We start from the raw sequence: 17,033 nt of genomic DNA on the forward strand, positions 1-17,033 counted from the left end.
GAAAACGTACCGATGAATTTAACTTTAAGCAAAAAGTAAATCACATAAAGTGAAATTAAGATTGCGAATCCTCATAATTTTACCATGCCAACTGAACATTTAAGTCTCAGAAATTTGCTTAACTTAGGTTGAAAGTTGTTTAACAAACGATCATAGTTTCAAAATGCTATTATTGGTTTCTATTACAAGGGGGTAAGCGCAGCAGTTGGAACAGTGAAACAAATGCACGTGCGGTGCGTGATGAGTGTTAACTTAGACTATCGTAGAAACCAACCCTTCTTGTCCTGGGGGTTTCATTTAATGTGCATACCCCCTTGTAATACAAACCAATAATAGCGATTTGAAACTATGGTCATTTGTTAACCAACTTTTATCCTATGTGGAATAAAAATCTGAGATTTTAATTTTCAATTGGCAAGGTAAAGTTATGAGGATTCCCAATCTGAATTTCACTTTATTTGATTTACTTTTTTGTTTAAAGTAAAATTCATCGTTGCGTTTTCACTGCAAACAGACCATAAAGGACTTGGTTTCCCATTTCTTCTATGAAGTAGGTCTTTGCTGTGACAGGAGGATGAGGGGCCTGATGCGTGTTCCCCATTCTTTCAGTAAAAGTAACAGTTATACAAGTCTGGTTCAAAATGTGTATCCCTTATACCCTGGCAAATGAGATCTTGGTATGCCTGTATGTCTTTGTACAGAGCAAAGAGCATATCTGTTGTGTTTTGTCATCAAGTCAAGGTGATAGAAACATAATTCCTTATGATACTGACTCATAATGAAATCCATCCTACTGGAAGGTAAGAGATGCTGTTCCCATTTCTGCTGTACAGGCAATGAGTAGATCTGTTACATGTTGTCACATCCATCGAGTACACCTGATCCTCATAAATACAGTGACGTTTTCAAAATTCAGAGGTCATCCGTTCCTTTCTGAAATGTAACTGATGGAACACCTTATCTGCCTCCTGCAAGCTATAGAGGTTCCTCTTCATGTCCTCTGTGACCAGAGCCAGAATGCAGTAGATACATGTCATATTTATCTGAGCATCTGTATCAACAACAGCACCTTCTCACAGCATCCACACTTCCCCAGGACACACAAGAAGAAGGCAATATATACCTAATACAATCATATGAATATCTGAAAATTTTGCTGTTCATATTCCACATCTTTCCTTGGACACTAGAAAAGCACTGATTTGAATGACATCTTCTTTCTTGATGACGTTAGTTTCATAATGATCACAGAAGGTAACAAGAGTATCCATTTGGAAGTCCTGCTGCTGGTTAGGTATCTCTATAGTTGCCAGAGAGTACCCTACCCCATTCAGAAAGTATATTCTGGGTTTGAAGACACTACCATTTCAGGGGTTCCTTTCATATTCAGAAGTCATGTTCTTGCTCAGAAAGAGAGATCATTAATGTTAGATCTCGAATGTCAGTGTCTACTATATTCACTTAAACATCCCTTGGAAGTATATTTCGTATCATCTGCCTCCTTGTTCATCACTTAGGGCAGACCTGGAGTTGTTCTAAAGTCTAATGATGATGATATTGATGAAGATGGCGATGACAACAATGATGATGGTCATGATGATAACTGTAATATCCTTTACATCTACGTCCTTTTAACAAAGGCTGTGCAGTGGAAACAGTGTAGTCGTCGGAAAACATTCATCCGTCTTTTTCTGAAATACATTTGTCCATCGTCTATCCAGCGTTTATCAGGAGAAATGGAAGGAAACAGTCTCTGATTAGGTAAGACAGCCTCCCTGGTACCCTGTAACATCTACTGGATCATGTTCACACTCAGACTTGCACATACCCAAACTTGAACTAAACCATCCCAAAGCCTTGATTGCCTTCATTGATGGCAAGGAGCAGTGATCGGTGGAAGTTTTCAATACTGTCGTAGTCAGGCAAACATAGCTGGTTGAAACTGACAACAGAAAACAGAAAACAAGTTTCAATTAATTCAAACTGCAACTTCAATGAATAGAAATTCAAAAAGGACCATTCACACAGGTGGTATGTACACTTGAAACAACAATCTATTTAGACATGAACACAAAAGTGTATGTATCTATAAAATAAGTCTGATACACCTGACATTTCCCATTGTAAACAGTTTATTGCACTGATGGCAAGATAAGAGATGATCAAACAACCAATCATTGGATACAATCACACGATGGAATGTACATTAGAAACAAAAACCCATTTAGACATCAACACTAGTGTATCTAGAACTAGTCTGTTACATCTAACATCTTCTATTCACAGAAATAATCACTGGTCATGCATTTGAAGTGAGTGAGTGAGTTTAGTTTTACGCTGCACTCAGCAATATTCCAGCTATATGGCGGCGGTCTGTAAATAATCCAGTCTGGACCAGACATCATGCATTTGAAGGACTATGGTATTACAAATGGCTGCCAAGACACCTGGATAATATTTAGGTACTTCTATATTTATCTAAAACATCCTTGTATCTTAAACCATTAAGGCAATATGACAATGAGTGAATTCTCCAATTGTTATCTCCAATCTTCACAGGTCAGTTCTTATGGGAAAGCTACTTAGGCCCTGCCCTGGAATTTCAATGTGCAATGTAACAGATATCAAGAAAGAGGTAAGTTCAGCTAGTAGAGCTGTCACCCACCATGTGTGTGCTGTTGGAAGTGTGTTGTAGGTGGGGGAGGAGCTCAGCTGGATATTGGGGTTGAGTTCTCCAAAACCTCCAGGGGGTAGCTGGGAACAGCCTGTTGTGAACTGCAATAGCCTTGCCATCTGCTCCTCTGTGAAACTTGCGACGATTGTCCAGAACCACTCCAGCACCTGAATAGAATGACCAGAGTGACATCAGAGGTGCCAGTATCTCCAGGGGAGTTAAAATATAAGCTGGAAGATGAAAGCAATGTTTCTTATGAGAAGAAATAACAGTAAACCCTTGATGGGAAATGTGTTGTACAGTGACCTTGACTTTTCTCCTGATAAATGTCAAGTGAACATCTCAGAACTAGAACATGAAGCCCTCAGCAGGTGCTACTACAAAGCACCATCTGAACAGTTGTTCTGAGGCTCCAAAAAACAAATGTACCTTGGTGAATGCTGGACTTACTCCCACCACAGTATGTCGTAGCTTGAAGTCGGCAATACTGTAGTTACCTGTACCACACATCAGCAACTGAAACACATCAATGTATTGTCATCCGGGGTATTCCAGGGGACTGTGAATTTGTAGCAATTGCATGCAGGAATTTACCTGGGTCTGTCTACTCCCAGGCTCAAAGGATTCTCAGTTCTAATTCTGCTGCCCAAGTCATGAACATGGGGTCCTAGGCTTACAGCTTGTAGAACTCTTCACTTGGTTTCCAAGAACTGCACTGATGTTATTACATGTTATTACATCAGTTCAGTTCTTGGACACCAAGTAATATTTCACTGCATACATTCAGAAGCTTTAAGTTTAAGGATACTCTAGATGGGGAGTTCAATGTCAGACCGAAGAAAACCAACACTGAACTTTGAGTGAATGTCCTAATTGAATAGGAATGCCAATTATATTTGTCATGCATTCTATTTCTATTTTAGTTGATATAAACTACTAAATCTTTCTGCACCTGTAAGAAGTTGTAATTTGCATCCATTAAGAATTTGCTTTTAAACCTTTTAGCAAAATGCTTTGCTTCATAACTAGGAACACAACTTCATGAATCTACCATTCCAAGTGTGCCAATTAGTCTGTTTCCAGATGAAATTGTAAATGCTTTTCGTGTTCTATCTCAAAAACTGATAAAAGAAACGTGTTCATGTAAATCACCTGTTTACTTCCACATTCAAGTTACTAACAACTGATAACACTTAAGACCAAAATTCAATGTCACCTCAAGTTCATTTTCATCAAAGATGCTGAGCAAGTTGTCTGGGATGAGCTCATTGAGCCCTTTCAGGAATGCATCCACCGCTTCCTTGACCGCACCGGTCAGCCGGAACTGGGCCAGCAGGTCAAGATACCGAAGCTTGTTCTTGTTGGTCACCTTAACACGGCTGCCACTTGGCACCAGGTCAACTGTCTGCAACAACAGATCAAAACAATGATAAAGTTGACACAACACTAAAGATATTCATAAGAAATCTCTGATGAAAGCCGAGTCAATTGTACAATTTAAGCTTCATCATGAGCGTTTGTCTCAGAACATCTATCACATAGTGATCATACCAGGTGTTGAAGAAAATGTGATTGTATCACAAACACATGCAAAAGAAAGTCAAGTCAAGTTTTGTTCACCAGAAAAAAAACATGGATCATATTGAGAAGTGTATTTGGATTTGAATAATTTTGGAAATGTCCTCCACATGCCCAGTACAAGACCTTTTGGAAGTCTTTCCGTCACTGTACTGTCACATGATGGCATGACGGAGAAAGCATGATAAATTCAACAATTTTCCAAGGTCACTTTTAACACAGCCCCCTCAAGGTACCGAGTCCACTGTCTACACTATCAGATCAATTGAATGATGCCATTTTTAATACCAGGTTATTAGAGAAGCGGTAATAAAACACTGTACATGTTCACTTTAACATGGCTACCACAAGGTACCGGGTACACTGCCTGCAACATCAGATCGCTAATAATACTACTTTACTGTTGTATAGACTGTGAGAGGTGCAACCACAATTGGATACGCTGGCATTCTTAGCTTAAAATTGTAATGCATCAAACATTTGATACAAGTTTACTCAGACTGAGAAACATTCAGATGTCTAGCTGTTGTAGTGTATAGGACAATGAGTGAGTTTAGTTTTATGCCACACTCAGCAATATTCCAGCTATATGGCGGCGGTCTGTAAATAAAGTCTGGACCTGACAATCCAGTGGTCAATAGCATGAGCATCAATCTACGCAATTGGGATATGATGACATGTGTCAACCAAGTCAGCGAGCCTGACCACTCGATCCCGTTAGTCGCCTCTTACGACAAGTATGGGTTACTGAAGGTCTGTTCTAACCCAGATCTTCATGGGTCTGTACAGGACAGAGCTATATGTTAAAGCATCCTTCAGACTCCCCCCAGCCTCCTCACCCTGACCAGCTGGCCTTGTGCTGAGTACTCCTCCTCACAGAAGGTCAGGTCCATGTCGTTGATGTCGTGCTCCTCTATGTACTGGATCTTCGTCTTGAACAACTCAGGGTCGTCTGTTTCAAAGTACTGGAAAGGTAAGAAGTAATGGTAAGAGTAGTCCAGTGTTTAACTACCAAATAATATCATAACAATGATTATCCAAATGTACGGGGAATAGTGCTGCAAAAAATAATAATAATTTGCTCTCACAGAAAGTAAAACACACAAAGTTTGCTAAGGTTCTAATGTTTGTGTTCTGCCGCAGAGAATGGAAAATTATCCAAAATTATCTCCAACAAAAATCCCAGTCCCTCCAGCCTCAGTCCAAGTCACACTCACCACAGCACATTATCCAAAAATTCTTGAATTGTGGATCCTGAACTGACCTTGTAGTTGACCCTGAGGCCGATGAGCTGAGCCAGAAATGAGCGTGAGAACCTGGCCTTGACCAGCTGTCTGTAAGGTCGACCTAGCGATGACTCATAAAGGCACTTGCCCACCACCTTCCCAGCAAACTCATAGTATTTGAGTTTCCGATCTGTTTGCCTCTTAGGGTTAGGATGAACCTGAATCAGTTGCAGAATCACAATACAGTGTTCACGAATGGTGTTACAATGTTACATAAGATTTATAAACAGCAAACAAGGGTCACATGTCACATATAACAGTCATTGTGAAATATACAGTCAGACACTGGGACCGGCGGCTTGTTGACTTACATCAGACCGTTGGTGAATCTGCCGGATTTGTCAGAGGGTCAGACGCTATTCATGAACACTGACAATAACAGTAATTATCAACAAAACCCAAACAACCGCAATCTTTATCAGTAGCTCAACTATAACATTTAGTATTCTTTGCAGAAAGAAAATTCCATTTTGACATATTCAGGTCATGTAATACTTGGGATCATCCAGAATGTTGGCATGACTTGATGATGACCTATAACTGGATAGATCAAACTGCAGCAAAGGTACTACTTCCCTAACCAGAAACAACAGATGTAAACTCACAAGTCCCTGAGTGTCATCTGTGAACCTTGTGAAGAGACCAGCACCACTGGGGTCAAACAGTTCTGTACAAAGAAGCTCAAACCATTCCCTCCGCAACCCACCCCAGTCCAGGCCTGTAAAACACATAATCATAGATTGTAAGTGACACTGGTTTAAAGAACACTGTGTCACCAGGAGGCATAAGAATATTTTAAGCTGTACTTTTTATGGGTTCTTTCCGGCATTATGTTTGCATCAGAATGAGATTGCTGTTCTCCACCCAAAACATTCACCCTGCTTACCTTCTTCTCCAATGAAGTTTATTTCAAACCGCTTACACCAGTCACTGAGATCAAAATGTTTTGTTGCCTTGTATGACTGGAAGAGAAACAAACAAGATCACAAGACGTCATAGTGTTGTAGAGCCCATTTACATGTTGACCACTGAGGCTGTAGGCCTATTACTTTGAGAATATCCTCAGATCTACGTCAGCAAAATTTGAGCAGTCACAAACATTCAGCTGGTACTCTGCTGATGATACATGCTAGGGTTGACCAGGATTAACAATGTCACTGGTTTCAGGTGTGGAGCCAGGAAGCAGCAGATATTAACCAAAGGGAGACAAGATATTTGACCACTATTTTTCATCCTAGAACTGTTGTCCTTACTGTCTGCCTGATGATGTACAATACCCAAAAATTGATTTGAACCTCGTTTGATGTATCTACCCATGTTGGACATGTACATACAGATGGTTGACTATTTGATGACCCTGTTTCTCCCAGGATAAGCATCTGTGAAACCTTCCAAGGTTTGTGGCCTCAGGGCATCTTGATCCTATTGCAGTGTTTATAACTCCCAAAATTCCAAGCCAGACAGCCGGACTGGTAACTTTAAAAAATTACCAGTCTGGATACAAACTTGCCTGTCCGGTTTTCAACAATAAAAAAACAAAATAAAATCAAGTTTCTGAATACTTTACGGCATGTATTGTAACGTTACAGCTAAGCTACATGGCCTGGTTTAGAAACTAGAAATCTTTTGCATTTTCTGCCTCACAATCAAGATCAGAGAAATATCTAACAGACCACCGGGTCCGAGATGAAAATAGACCGTTCCCGGACGGTCGGGTAGGCGGAATTTTAAACGCTGCCTATTGTTTGGTGTTTTAAACTGCAGTTAACAACATTCCTGATGTATCATACCTAATACCCAAAACCAGTGGTTGACATTATGAGCACAAGCCCATGCTGTCCTGGTCTGTAGATATGCAATCATTCAAGCCACTAAACCCCACCAACTAATACAGGTTAGCACCTTCTGACGACAAACAGAAGTCTGGGGCCCATTCTTATCCTGGTCCTCTTTCTAATTAGTCCTTGTAACAGATAAGTTGTAACGGTTATCCATGTTACCAGGAATCCACATTGGGCAATATGCAAATATACTCACACTATGTAAGAGTCTTGACCTGTCTATCTTTATAGGGAGACAAGCATGAAGACGCTTATTGTGCAGCTGTCGAACTTCATGATTAAAGAATGTCTGCTTGTCCAGAAACGTCTCTGATCCACCTAGCAAAGACATTGTACAATATTCAGACAGGTGTAGAACACCATTCAGAAATAGTCCAGTTTTACCAGCCTGTAGTTAACCTGGCCATGAATTACTAAAATGAAAAAGGAGAAGTGAAGATCATATGATGGAAGTCTTCATAGACCAACAGCATTTCAGTACCATAATCTTGCACTAGCTCCTAAAGGTTAAAATCCCCAACAAATTGGAATTGAATGAAGCGAACATAAAATGTAAATAGAGACCCCCCCCATTTCTTGTCTCAGTCAAGCAGGGGATTCATGAAATACAGTTCCCCTTGTCCATCCAACTGCTATTAAAAACATCTCTAAGATTGAATGTCTTTGTAGGAATGACCATGAAATGCTTTTGCTTTAAACCTAAATACATGACTTACTTCATCATCCTTACTGAATACATCACTACAAAATATCCTGCCTTACATCCATGATGTTCATGTCCCCAAATTCCTACAGATGAAGACAGTGTGTTCCTTTCTTTACAAATACACCGTAAGCATGTACTTCAAGCTTTCCTGCTTCATGTGTCCGCCTGACATTTTCTAAGCATTTGAATGAAAATCAGAAAATTACTATAATCTGGCTTTAGGTACATGAGATGCAAGGTGATGACGTACCTATATTTTTCAGCAGATAATTAGTGAACGTTGCTGCAATGATGTTCCTGTCCTTGGCAACCAGGACAATGGGAGGCTGAGCGCCATCATCTATAGTAAACACCGGCGCCTCATACTGGTTATTGAAACCGTTGAAGTAGAACTGGAAATATAGGGAACATTCATCAAAATGTGAAATAAATGTGATATCAGAAATCAGAAATCTGTGAGCAAATACTGCTTAATTTGACAAAAGTTTCAGGATCAAAAGGCTGCCATAACTTAACCTCAGAAATCAGATTTTAAACAGAACAAACCAACTAATTAAACACAAAATTCTGTAGCTCACCTGATAGATTCTAGAATTTCATATTCTGTACAAAAGCATATACAAAAGAAATAATGGACGTCATATCACCCTGTTCACATATAACACTGATGGATGCTTAACTGGATATGTAGCCATGTTTGAGAATGACTGAAAATGTTCTATCAAATTTCAGAAATGCCATTGCTTGGATAACCACAACAGTTTTGCTACAGATACTTCAGAGATGTAGAACCAGACAAAGACACATGTGAAGGTCAAAAGACTGAAGACTTAAGACCAAAATACTCATTTCATGTTACATAAAGAAATGGCTGAGTAATGTTTAACTTTCTTTGAGCATGATAAGGAAAGCTGTGATGATCAGTTTCATTAACTTTGAGATGTCAAAGAGCTGTTAAAAAAGTAACAGAGATATGACATAACTTGACTTGCCATGACAAGTGTGCTATGACATAACTTCACTTGCAATCAGGTCAGCTGAAAATGTTGATAAATTTGTGAAATGTTGAGTGAGCATAATCTTGGCATTATTGAAGGCAAAGTTGTTCTTGTGACCTAATGGCCTTTGCCTGATCCATTTTAACTTACAAGAGGAACACACCTAATAACATTCTTACCTTAGTTGATGGGCAGACCCTGAAGGCGTATAGCTTTTTGCCAATGATTTTCAAATAAAACTCCTTAAGTGTTAATTGCTGAAATACAGAAAATAAACAATAAATAAGCAGCAGCAGGACAAGAGTTGTCAAAACAGACAACTACCTGTGACTGCTCAATATTGCTTTTAACATTATGGCACCAGTTCATTCCACACATAATTCTGAAGAATTAGAGAGAAAGAAGGTGATTAAATTTATGTATTCATGAGACATTTGAGCATTAATGAGAGCTCCAATAACAAATGAATTTCTCACCAGTGTTATTCTTGTTCTATTTAGTTCAGTTAATATAGCATTTAAGCTAAATCTTTTCTCTTGGCAAATGTCTACCTCACACAACCAAACAAATTTCAATCAAGGTTAGCACAAGCTTATATTAACCTCTTTAAAATCAAGCCAAATATATGCTCTGGGGTTTGTAAGAAGGATTAGATCAGCTAAAATGAATGTTTGACAGTAAAATTTCAACTCTCAATTAATTTGTAGTGGAACATGGTTGTCATACCTTTGGTGATATACAGACATAGACCTTTTTAGGCTTGTCTAGCTTTTCGTGGTTGCAGGATATGAGACGAGCTTCATACCACATGTTGTGACTCTTCTTTGCCAGGTTTTTGTGAACATGTGTTGTCTCCTCATCTGGGCACAGAAAATATGTCCAACTGACAATTGCACCTGACAGATTAACCTACAGTTCATTGGTTCTCATAAAAAGCTGTTCTTATTCTTACACTGTGCATTTACAAACCAAGTATTTCTTGTTCTATTGAGGCAAAATAAACATGACAAAAAATCAAACCGATAATTGTATCCTTCAAAATGATTATGAAGTATGTTCACCCCTACTTTGTACAGTATTTCAGTTGTAGCATGACATGGCAGGTACGTCCATAGACACTGGTATGATATATAACACACAAGCTCTGGTATAGTGTTGACAAAGCAAGAACATTGAGTCAACTCTGGGATTCAAACCTATGTTCTGGAATGAGGTGCGATGAGGTGAAATTGGGTTTTACGTCGTGCTTGAGAATATTTCGCTCATATGACGACGTGCATGCGTGTGTATGTGTATGTGCGGCTGCTTGTACTAGCCCAGACTGAAGCTGGTTTTATAGTGCTAGCCCACTGAGATACCATGCCGCAGTGAAGCATGAATACCCCACTCGGACACATTATACTGACTCCGAGCCGACCAGTCCTTGTTGTACCCATTAATGCCGAGCGCCAGGCAGGGACCAACAAGTACCATATTTTAACGTCTTTTGGTTTGAGGCGGTCAGGGATCGAACCCGCGACCTTCCGCTCTCCGGGCGGATGCTCTAACCACTATACCACGGAGGTGGTGTTCTGGAATGAAGCAATGAAACACCACTGCATGGTCAATCACAACAGGAAAATTGTTTGATTGGCATTCTAGAAGTTGGTGGGTCAATAACAAAGGTTACAACTTCAGGGATAACAACCTCTTGTTTATTGCACAGAGTGATATTTCGGTAAGGATTCTTACAGCAGTATCAATCTCATCAGGGCTCGATTTAGTGCTTTGTTACTTGCAATGGTGCAACCCAATATTACAAAATGCAACCTAGTTATTAGTCTAATTTGACCCAGATGCAAATAAATTTTTGAGACTTCAGCTGGAAAACAGGATGATGAGGAACTGACTTGTAGGAGTGACTCTGATGACTGTATGAGCAGTGACTGAAGGACTTACTGTTCATGAAATTTTAGGAAGTAAGATAACTAATCTTATCAGTCACAGATTTCTTTTGTTATAATGTTCTAAACTATCATTACCAAAACTCAAGCATCATATTTTATACAAGATTTTATATTGAGCAGCAGGTGCAACCTGTTTTTATCTGATGCAACAAGGTTTCTACTTAAGGTTGCACTGGGTGCAATTAGGTTTCATTTCTTTAAATCGAGCCCTGCTCATGTTTATACACAACAGGCATAAACAGTTACGGAAATCTGTCAACGTTAGGAGATAATCTTGTGATGAAAGGGAGTATGAGATACTTACAATTTAAAACTAAAATATTGAATTCTCCATTTTTTAACTTGACATCTCCATATGATACAGTTGCTTGGTAACAACCAGCTTTCTCCATTGTAATATGCATAGTAAGTCGCTTCTCGTTGGGGTCGTATATTATTTGGGTTGCTGGAACATATTTGACATGGCTCCCAGCCTAAAACATAAAAAGAGAGTAATGGTGAAATCAATATTGTCTAAGATACACTTTAAACAGAGAAAATATCTGGCATCTAAACATTACCTCAATCAGTGCAGGGGCCATAGTTGGCTGCTTGGTGAGTTGAGAACATGTGACAGAATGGATAAGTGACGAGGATGGTTGTGACTGAATGGATGACTGTGTATATATAAGTAAGGGGTGACTAGATGAGTGAGTGAGTGAGTGACAAGCATGGGCCAGGTTGGTAGATGATATTACGTAGATGATCATGAAACCAGTTTATGTGAAAAGCCACATTCCTGACTGTAATTTTTTATCAAAGTAACCTTAGTTCTATCCTGTTTAAAAAACAACACATTCACATCACACATTAAAAAGTTTGGAAGTTATCATGAAGTACTGGTAATAAGTTTCAACAAAGAAATTTTCAAAAGAAATTCTAGCATTACTCAGTTGAAGAAATGCTGTATTTAGTCATTCCTAATGTAAGAACCTAGGTAATATTTGATAACAAATATATCAGATTTTGCCAATATTTGATGCCATTTCTCTGATTTTATTACTTACTATCACTGATGTATCTGACATGAAAAGACACTCGGGGAGATCATTGATTTATGCTGTACCCAGAGACATCAAACTGGAATTGATATCGTAAATCCAGAATCCTAACATGACCCCAAACCTCAGACTCATATATATATTTCTTACACTGACGAAAATGCATAACCTTTAATGCAGCATCTATGTCTATGTCCACTTAATGGACTTAACAATTTTTATGAAGCTTGAGTAAAATCCCTATAAACCTTTTCACATTGCTGTTCAGCATCTGTATAGGGTGAGGTGAGGTGAAATTGGGTTTTACGTCGTGCTTGAGAATATTTCGCTCATATGACGACGTGCATGCGTGTGTATGTGTATGTGCGGCTGCTTGTACTAGCCCTGACTGAAGCTGGTTTTATAGTGCTAGCCCACTGAGATACCATGCCGCAGTGAAGCATGAATACCCCACTCAGACACATTATACTGACTCCGAGCCGACCAGTCCTTGTTGTACCCATTAATGCCGCATCTGTATAGGGAGTGGAAGAGTCTGGCCTTCTGCTGCTTTCAGCAATATTCCAGCAATATCATGGAGAGGGAGACTAGAAATGATCTTCACACGTTGTTCCATACGGTGAATTAAACCGGGGCCTTTAGTGTGATGAGCGACCACTTTACAACTAGGTTAAGCCACCATCTTGTATTTCAAACAGTATGGGGGCGGTGGGGTAGCCTAATGGTTAAAGCGTTGGCTCGTCACGCCGAAGACCCGGGTTCGAATCCCGACATGGGTACAATGTGTGAAGCCCATTTCTGGTGTCCCCCGCCGTGATGTTGCTGGAATATTGCTAAAAGCGGCATAAAACCAAACTCAGTCAGTCAGTCAGTCAGTCAAACAGTATGGGCATATATTGACCAAGTAGTTCCACCAAGACTGACCTCTCTGACACGAATCTTGAAGTAGTTGTTCTGGTCAGTCTTGTATGCTGCTAGGTTCCCAAAAGAGTCTTTGGTTTCTATGGTGAGTGGATGTGAGGAGCCGGGGCGGTGCAGACAACGGTGGAGCTGTAGTTCATGAAGCCGGTCTGACTTGCATCTATAGGACCTGCAGGTGGAAACTTGGGTCAGCATACACAGAATACATGCTACAAGTAACAGTATAGGAGTGGCCATCTTCACCGTGTTTATCTTCTTTATCGTGTTTTGAAAACTATTGCAAATGGATATGGCACTGAGCACCAGGGAGGCACAGGTAGGCCCAGAAATTTGACTGTCGGTGACAGGAGGCGGCTTGGTATTCTTGTTTCTAAAAACAAACGAAGGAATTTAGAAAACTTAAGGCTGGATATGATTGATAGAGGAACTGTGGCTGTATGTAAGGAGACAATTAGAACTGAGCTGCATGCAATGGGTTGGTAGAAAAGTCGAGGAGTTCCATCACCGATCATGAAATCTGAACAAAAGGAGCGAAGGTTGAACTGGTGCTTACAGCATAGAAATTTTAACTGGGACAATGTGATTTTCTCAGATGAAAGTTCTGTGTGGCTGTTTCCTAATACACTGAAATTCTGGACCAAACAAACTGAAAAACCTTTGTATCAAGCCCAAAGTACAGTCCGAAATTGCGTGTGGGATGGCATATCTGTGTTAGGGGCAAGCAGCCCTCTGTGTATTGAATGGAATATGAACAGTGAGTGGTACACAGATATTCTCGGGGGACATTTACTTCCATCTGCTCACATGTTCTATGGACATTTTTGGATTTTCCAGCAGGACAACGACCCAAAACATCGTTCAAAGCATTCACAGGCCTGATTTCGGACCCAAAATATGACATTATTAGATTGGCCAAGCTATAGCCCTGACCTAAATCCAATAGAAAATGTTGGGGACTTATGAAGGAAAGTGTCAATAAGAAACATCTGACAAATATTGCTGAAATGAAAGAAAAGGTGGTCCGATATTGGGACAGCATGGACCACGACTTTCTAACTTCTTTGATCAGTAGTATTCCCCGCCGCATTGAAGCATGCATTGCTGCCCATGGTGACTTGACAAAAAAAAAATACTAACTGTTCACCTGTCTTTGAATCTGGAGTTATGTTCTGCTAATATTCATATTTAATACGTGAGTAATGAGTGATTTTTTTTAAAATGTACAATCTTAAATTCTCAATAATTTCTGGTTGTACTGTATAATACTACTAATTTGTGGTGGACGAACATCTGATAGCTAATCATACTGTGGATGCTTAAGGAGTGCTGTGTTCCATGGTCTGGTGCAAATTTCTAAACAAGGTCAGGACAAAATACGTGTTAGTGTGAAACTGCATCATTGTTTCTGTAATTTGGGTATTTATTCACTGTTTGTTCATTCAAAAATATCTGAAATGTCTCACCTGCTTCAAATATTTTCGTGAATGGACTGCCTTTGATATGTTTAGCACCAATCATAACAGATATCTTGTACTCTCCCGATTTGTGGACGGTGAATGAAACTTTTGCAAGGTTTGCATTGGTGGGTTCCACGCTGCCATAATCCATCGAGGTGGCGACCTTGACCCCTGCATGCATGATTTCCACCAAGATGCCATCTGCATTTGACACAGGATAGGGCTTGCCATTCTTCTGGAAAAACTGTAATGAGAAACAGTTTAATGATCTACTACGATAAAGGCAAAGACATAAGTCCCAATATTCTTGAATACATACAAGCATACATTAAGTGATGAATTCTCTTCATTTGATGCACATACATATTTGTGCTGTGGGAAATGCCTGAAATGATCAAAGACTTTACAACTATAAACATCAATCAATGGATCAAACAGAAACGATCAAATGCAACTATAATTGCCCTTTTCCCCAAATGGAGGAAATAACCCTGAATATATCCCTCAGAAAATCCTAAGCACTTAAACTTAATTTACTGATATGCAAATTAGAAAGATATGTTTGTTTATTTGTTATACTTGTCAATAAAAGAAAACATGCATGTGAAAAAACATGTACATAGCTTCATTGGTCCCTAAAATCATATGCCCAGCTTCATTTTGTTCCTAAAATATATGCCCAGTTTACTTGGCAAAAAAACCACCCACCCCCAAAAATATTTTTTATAAATATAAATAAAAATAAATAAAAATACTCCATATATATTTTTTTATTTGGGAATAAAGCCTGACATAAAAGGGTTGTAGAAACCAATGCTTACAGGTAAGATGCAGGCAAACTAAACATTATCAGAGTGAATCTTGGGTCAAAACCATGACTGTGGCTCCTGGCACAACTAAGGGATGCAACTCTGGACAGCAAATTGCAAAACCTCAAACCTTAAATCATAGCCTCGACAAGGAAAGCATTACCATGTATCAGGAGACTGTCATAAGTGAAATTTCAGTTGGGGATGATGTTTCTCTGATTTTACAAAGCAACAAAGGGGAGTCTGGTTATAACTATGACGACATAAGAAAGTGAGTGAGTTCATATTTATGCCGCTTTTAGCAATATTCCAGCAATATCACGGTGGGGGATACCAGAAATGGGCTTAACACATTGTACCCATGTGGGGATTCGAACCTGGGTCTTTGGCGTGGTGAGCGCATGCTTTAACCACTAGATTATCTCACCGCCCATATCTCTGCTTGACATCAGTATCATATGTTATTCAGACATTACACAAATGCTGACCTTACACAAACACATGAATTCATCCAAAATTCTTGTACATCCTCAGAAACCAAAATCACTGTCATTGATGTAAATACAGTACCATCCTCATTTGTCCTAAATACCAGTGTGTACAATCTCCAACCCTGCCACAAGCCTGTTTTGCACATCAATATCAGCCTAGTTTGTGTCGTACCTTGTAAATGCAAGTCAACCACCTGTAATTAATCAGCTGATTATATCTCCTGTCAATCTCCCACTGAGGTTGAATCCCTGACCTTTCACTACCAGACACTGAGTCATGGCCGAAGGTTTTCCAGGACTGGGTGATATTTCACTTACAACATCCAATTATTTTTAATAATGATGGATGTTTGAGTTTTAATAGAAATGGTGACAGATTAACTAAAACCTTCATATTCATGACTGTAAGTTTACAGCTGAGGGATGATAAGTGAGGTGAAATGGGGATTGACGTCACATTCAGGACTAGAAATATGTTTTCATTTCCACAAGTATGCAAAAAACATCTGATGCCAAGCCGCCTTCAATCTGAAGGAAAAAGTGTGGTGGTCCAATAGGAAATGTCACAGGTCATTCCCTGAATTTTACAGGTCTGGAACTACCAGTAGTTCACTTAGTTATATTAAAAAAACCTGATTTTTTCATTCACACAGTGACGTGCATACACTCCAGGCAAAATGCACCATCTACTACACCATGGAGGAAGTACAAAAATCAAATCACCAAACTTCAGCTGTACAAGAAGGTAAATCTGATGCCTAATGCTATGTTCCATGTTGCAACTGTTACAAATACTACACTCTGTCCTTGCCTCTAATATTAAAGTTGAAAGGTAAGAATTTAAATAAAATGTCTAAAGAAAACAAATACTAGTACAAGATAATAGCTATACATAAGAGTTTAGAAGCATCAAGATTTTTTATATACATGTAATGACAGGAAAAACTGCGATGAGATTTCTTTGTGAGACATGTCAGTTTGTAAATACATGTAACTATGTATATAAAACACAAAACCAGCAAAAGTCATATACACAACAAGCACTTCATCATATTTATCAAAGGCTTTATGAATAAAAGCACATATTTTCCCGAAACTACCCTTCAAACAAGTGATTTCAACTGTCGCCAGTTCAAAGCGCACTTCAAAAGCCAACGGAGACAAGCCTGCATCAGTGAAGGAGACGCTAATCTACACAAATCTTATTCTGTTGTAGGTTCTTCAATGACGGTAACAGGAATTCAATACAATCACTCAAGGCTTATAGGAAGAGCACAAAATGATGT

General features: G+C 39.2%; 1 protein-coding gene across 1 annotated transcript in view; it reads right to left on the bottom strand.

Moving 5' to 3' along the window:
• Positions 1 to 268: 268 nt before the first annotated feature.
• Positions 269 to 17,033, bottom strand: part of LOC124286343 (apoptosis-resistant E3 ubiquitin protein ligase 1-like) — a 98,706-nt gene continuing 81,941 nt past the window's right edge. The window contains 16 exon segments of the mRNA XM_046722704.1: positions 269 to 1,942; positions 2,666 to 2,841; positions 3,104 to 3,190; positions 3,891 to 4,079; positions 5,092 to 5,217; positions 5,517 to 5,696; positions 6,144 to 6,256; positions 6,425 to 6,500; positions 7,576 to 7,697; positions 8,336 to 8,477; positions 9,263 to 9,340; positions 9,810 to 9,943; positions 11,334 to 11,502; positions 12,994 to 13,095; positions 13,098 to 13,159; positions 14,454 to 14,691. Coding sequence (XP_046578660.1) covers positions 1,840 to 1,942; positions 2,666 to 2,841; positions 3,104 to 3,190; positions 3,891 to 4,079; positions 5,092 to 5,217; positions 5,517 to 5,696; positions 6,144 to 6,256; positions 6,425 to 6,500; positions 7,576 to 7,697; positions 8,336 to 8,477; positions 9,263 to 9,340; positions 9,810 to 9,943; positions 11,334 to 11,502; positions 12,994 to 13,095; positions 13,098 to 13,159; positions 14,454 to 14,691 — 2,097 coding nt within the window. The 3' untranslated portion in view covers positions 269 to 1,839.

Source organism: Haliotis rubra, unplaced genomic scaffold, assembly GCF_003918875.1.
Source record: "Haliotis rubra isolate DU_JTF1 unplaced genomic scaffold, ASM391887v1 Scf380, whole genome shotgun sequence".
Lineage (NCBI taxonomy): Eukaryota > Metazoa > Mollusca > Gastropoda > Lepetellida > Haliotidae > Haliotis > Haliotis rubra.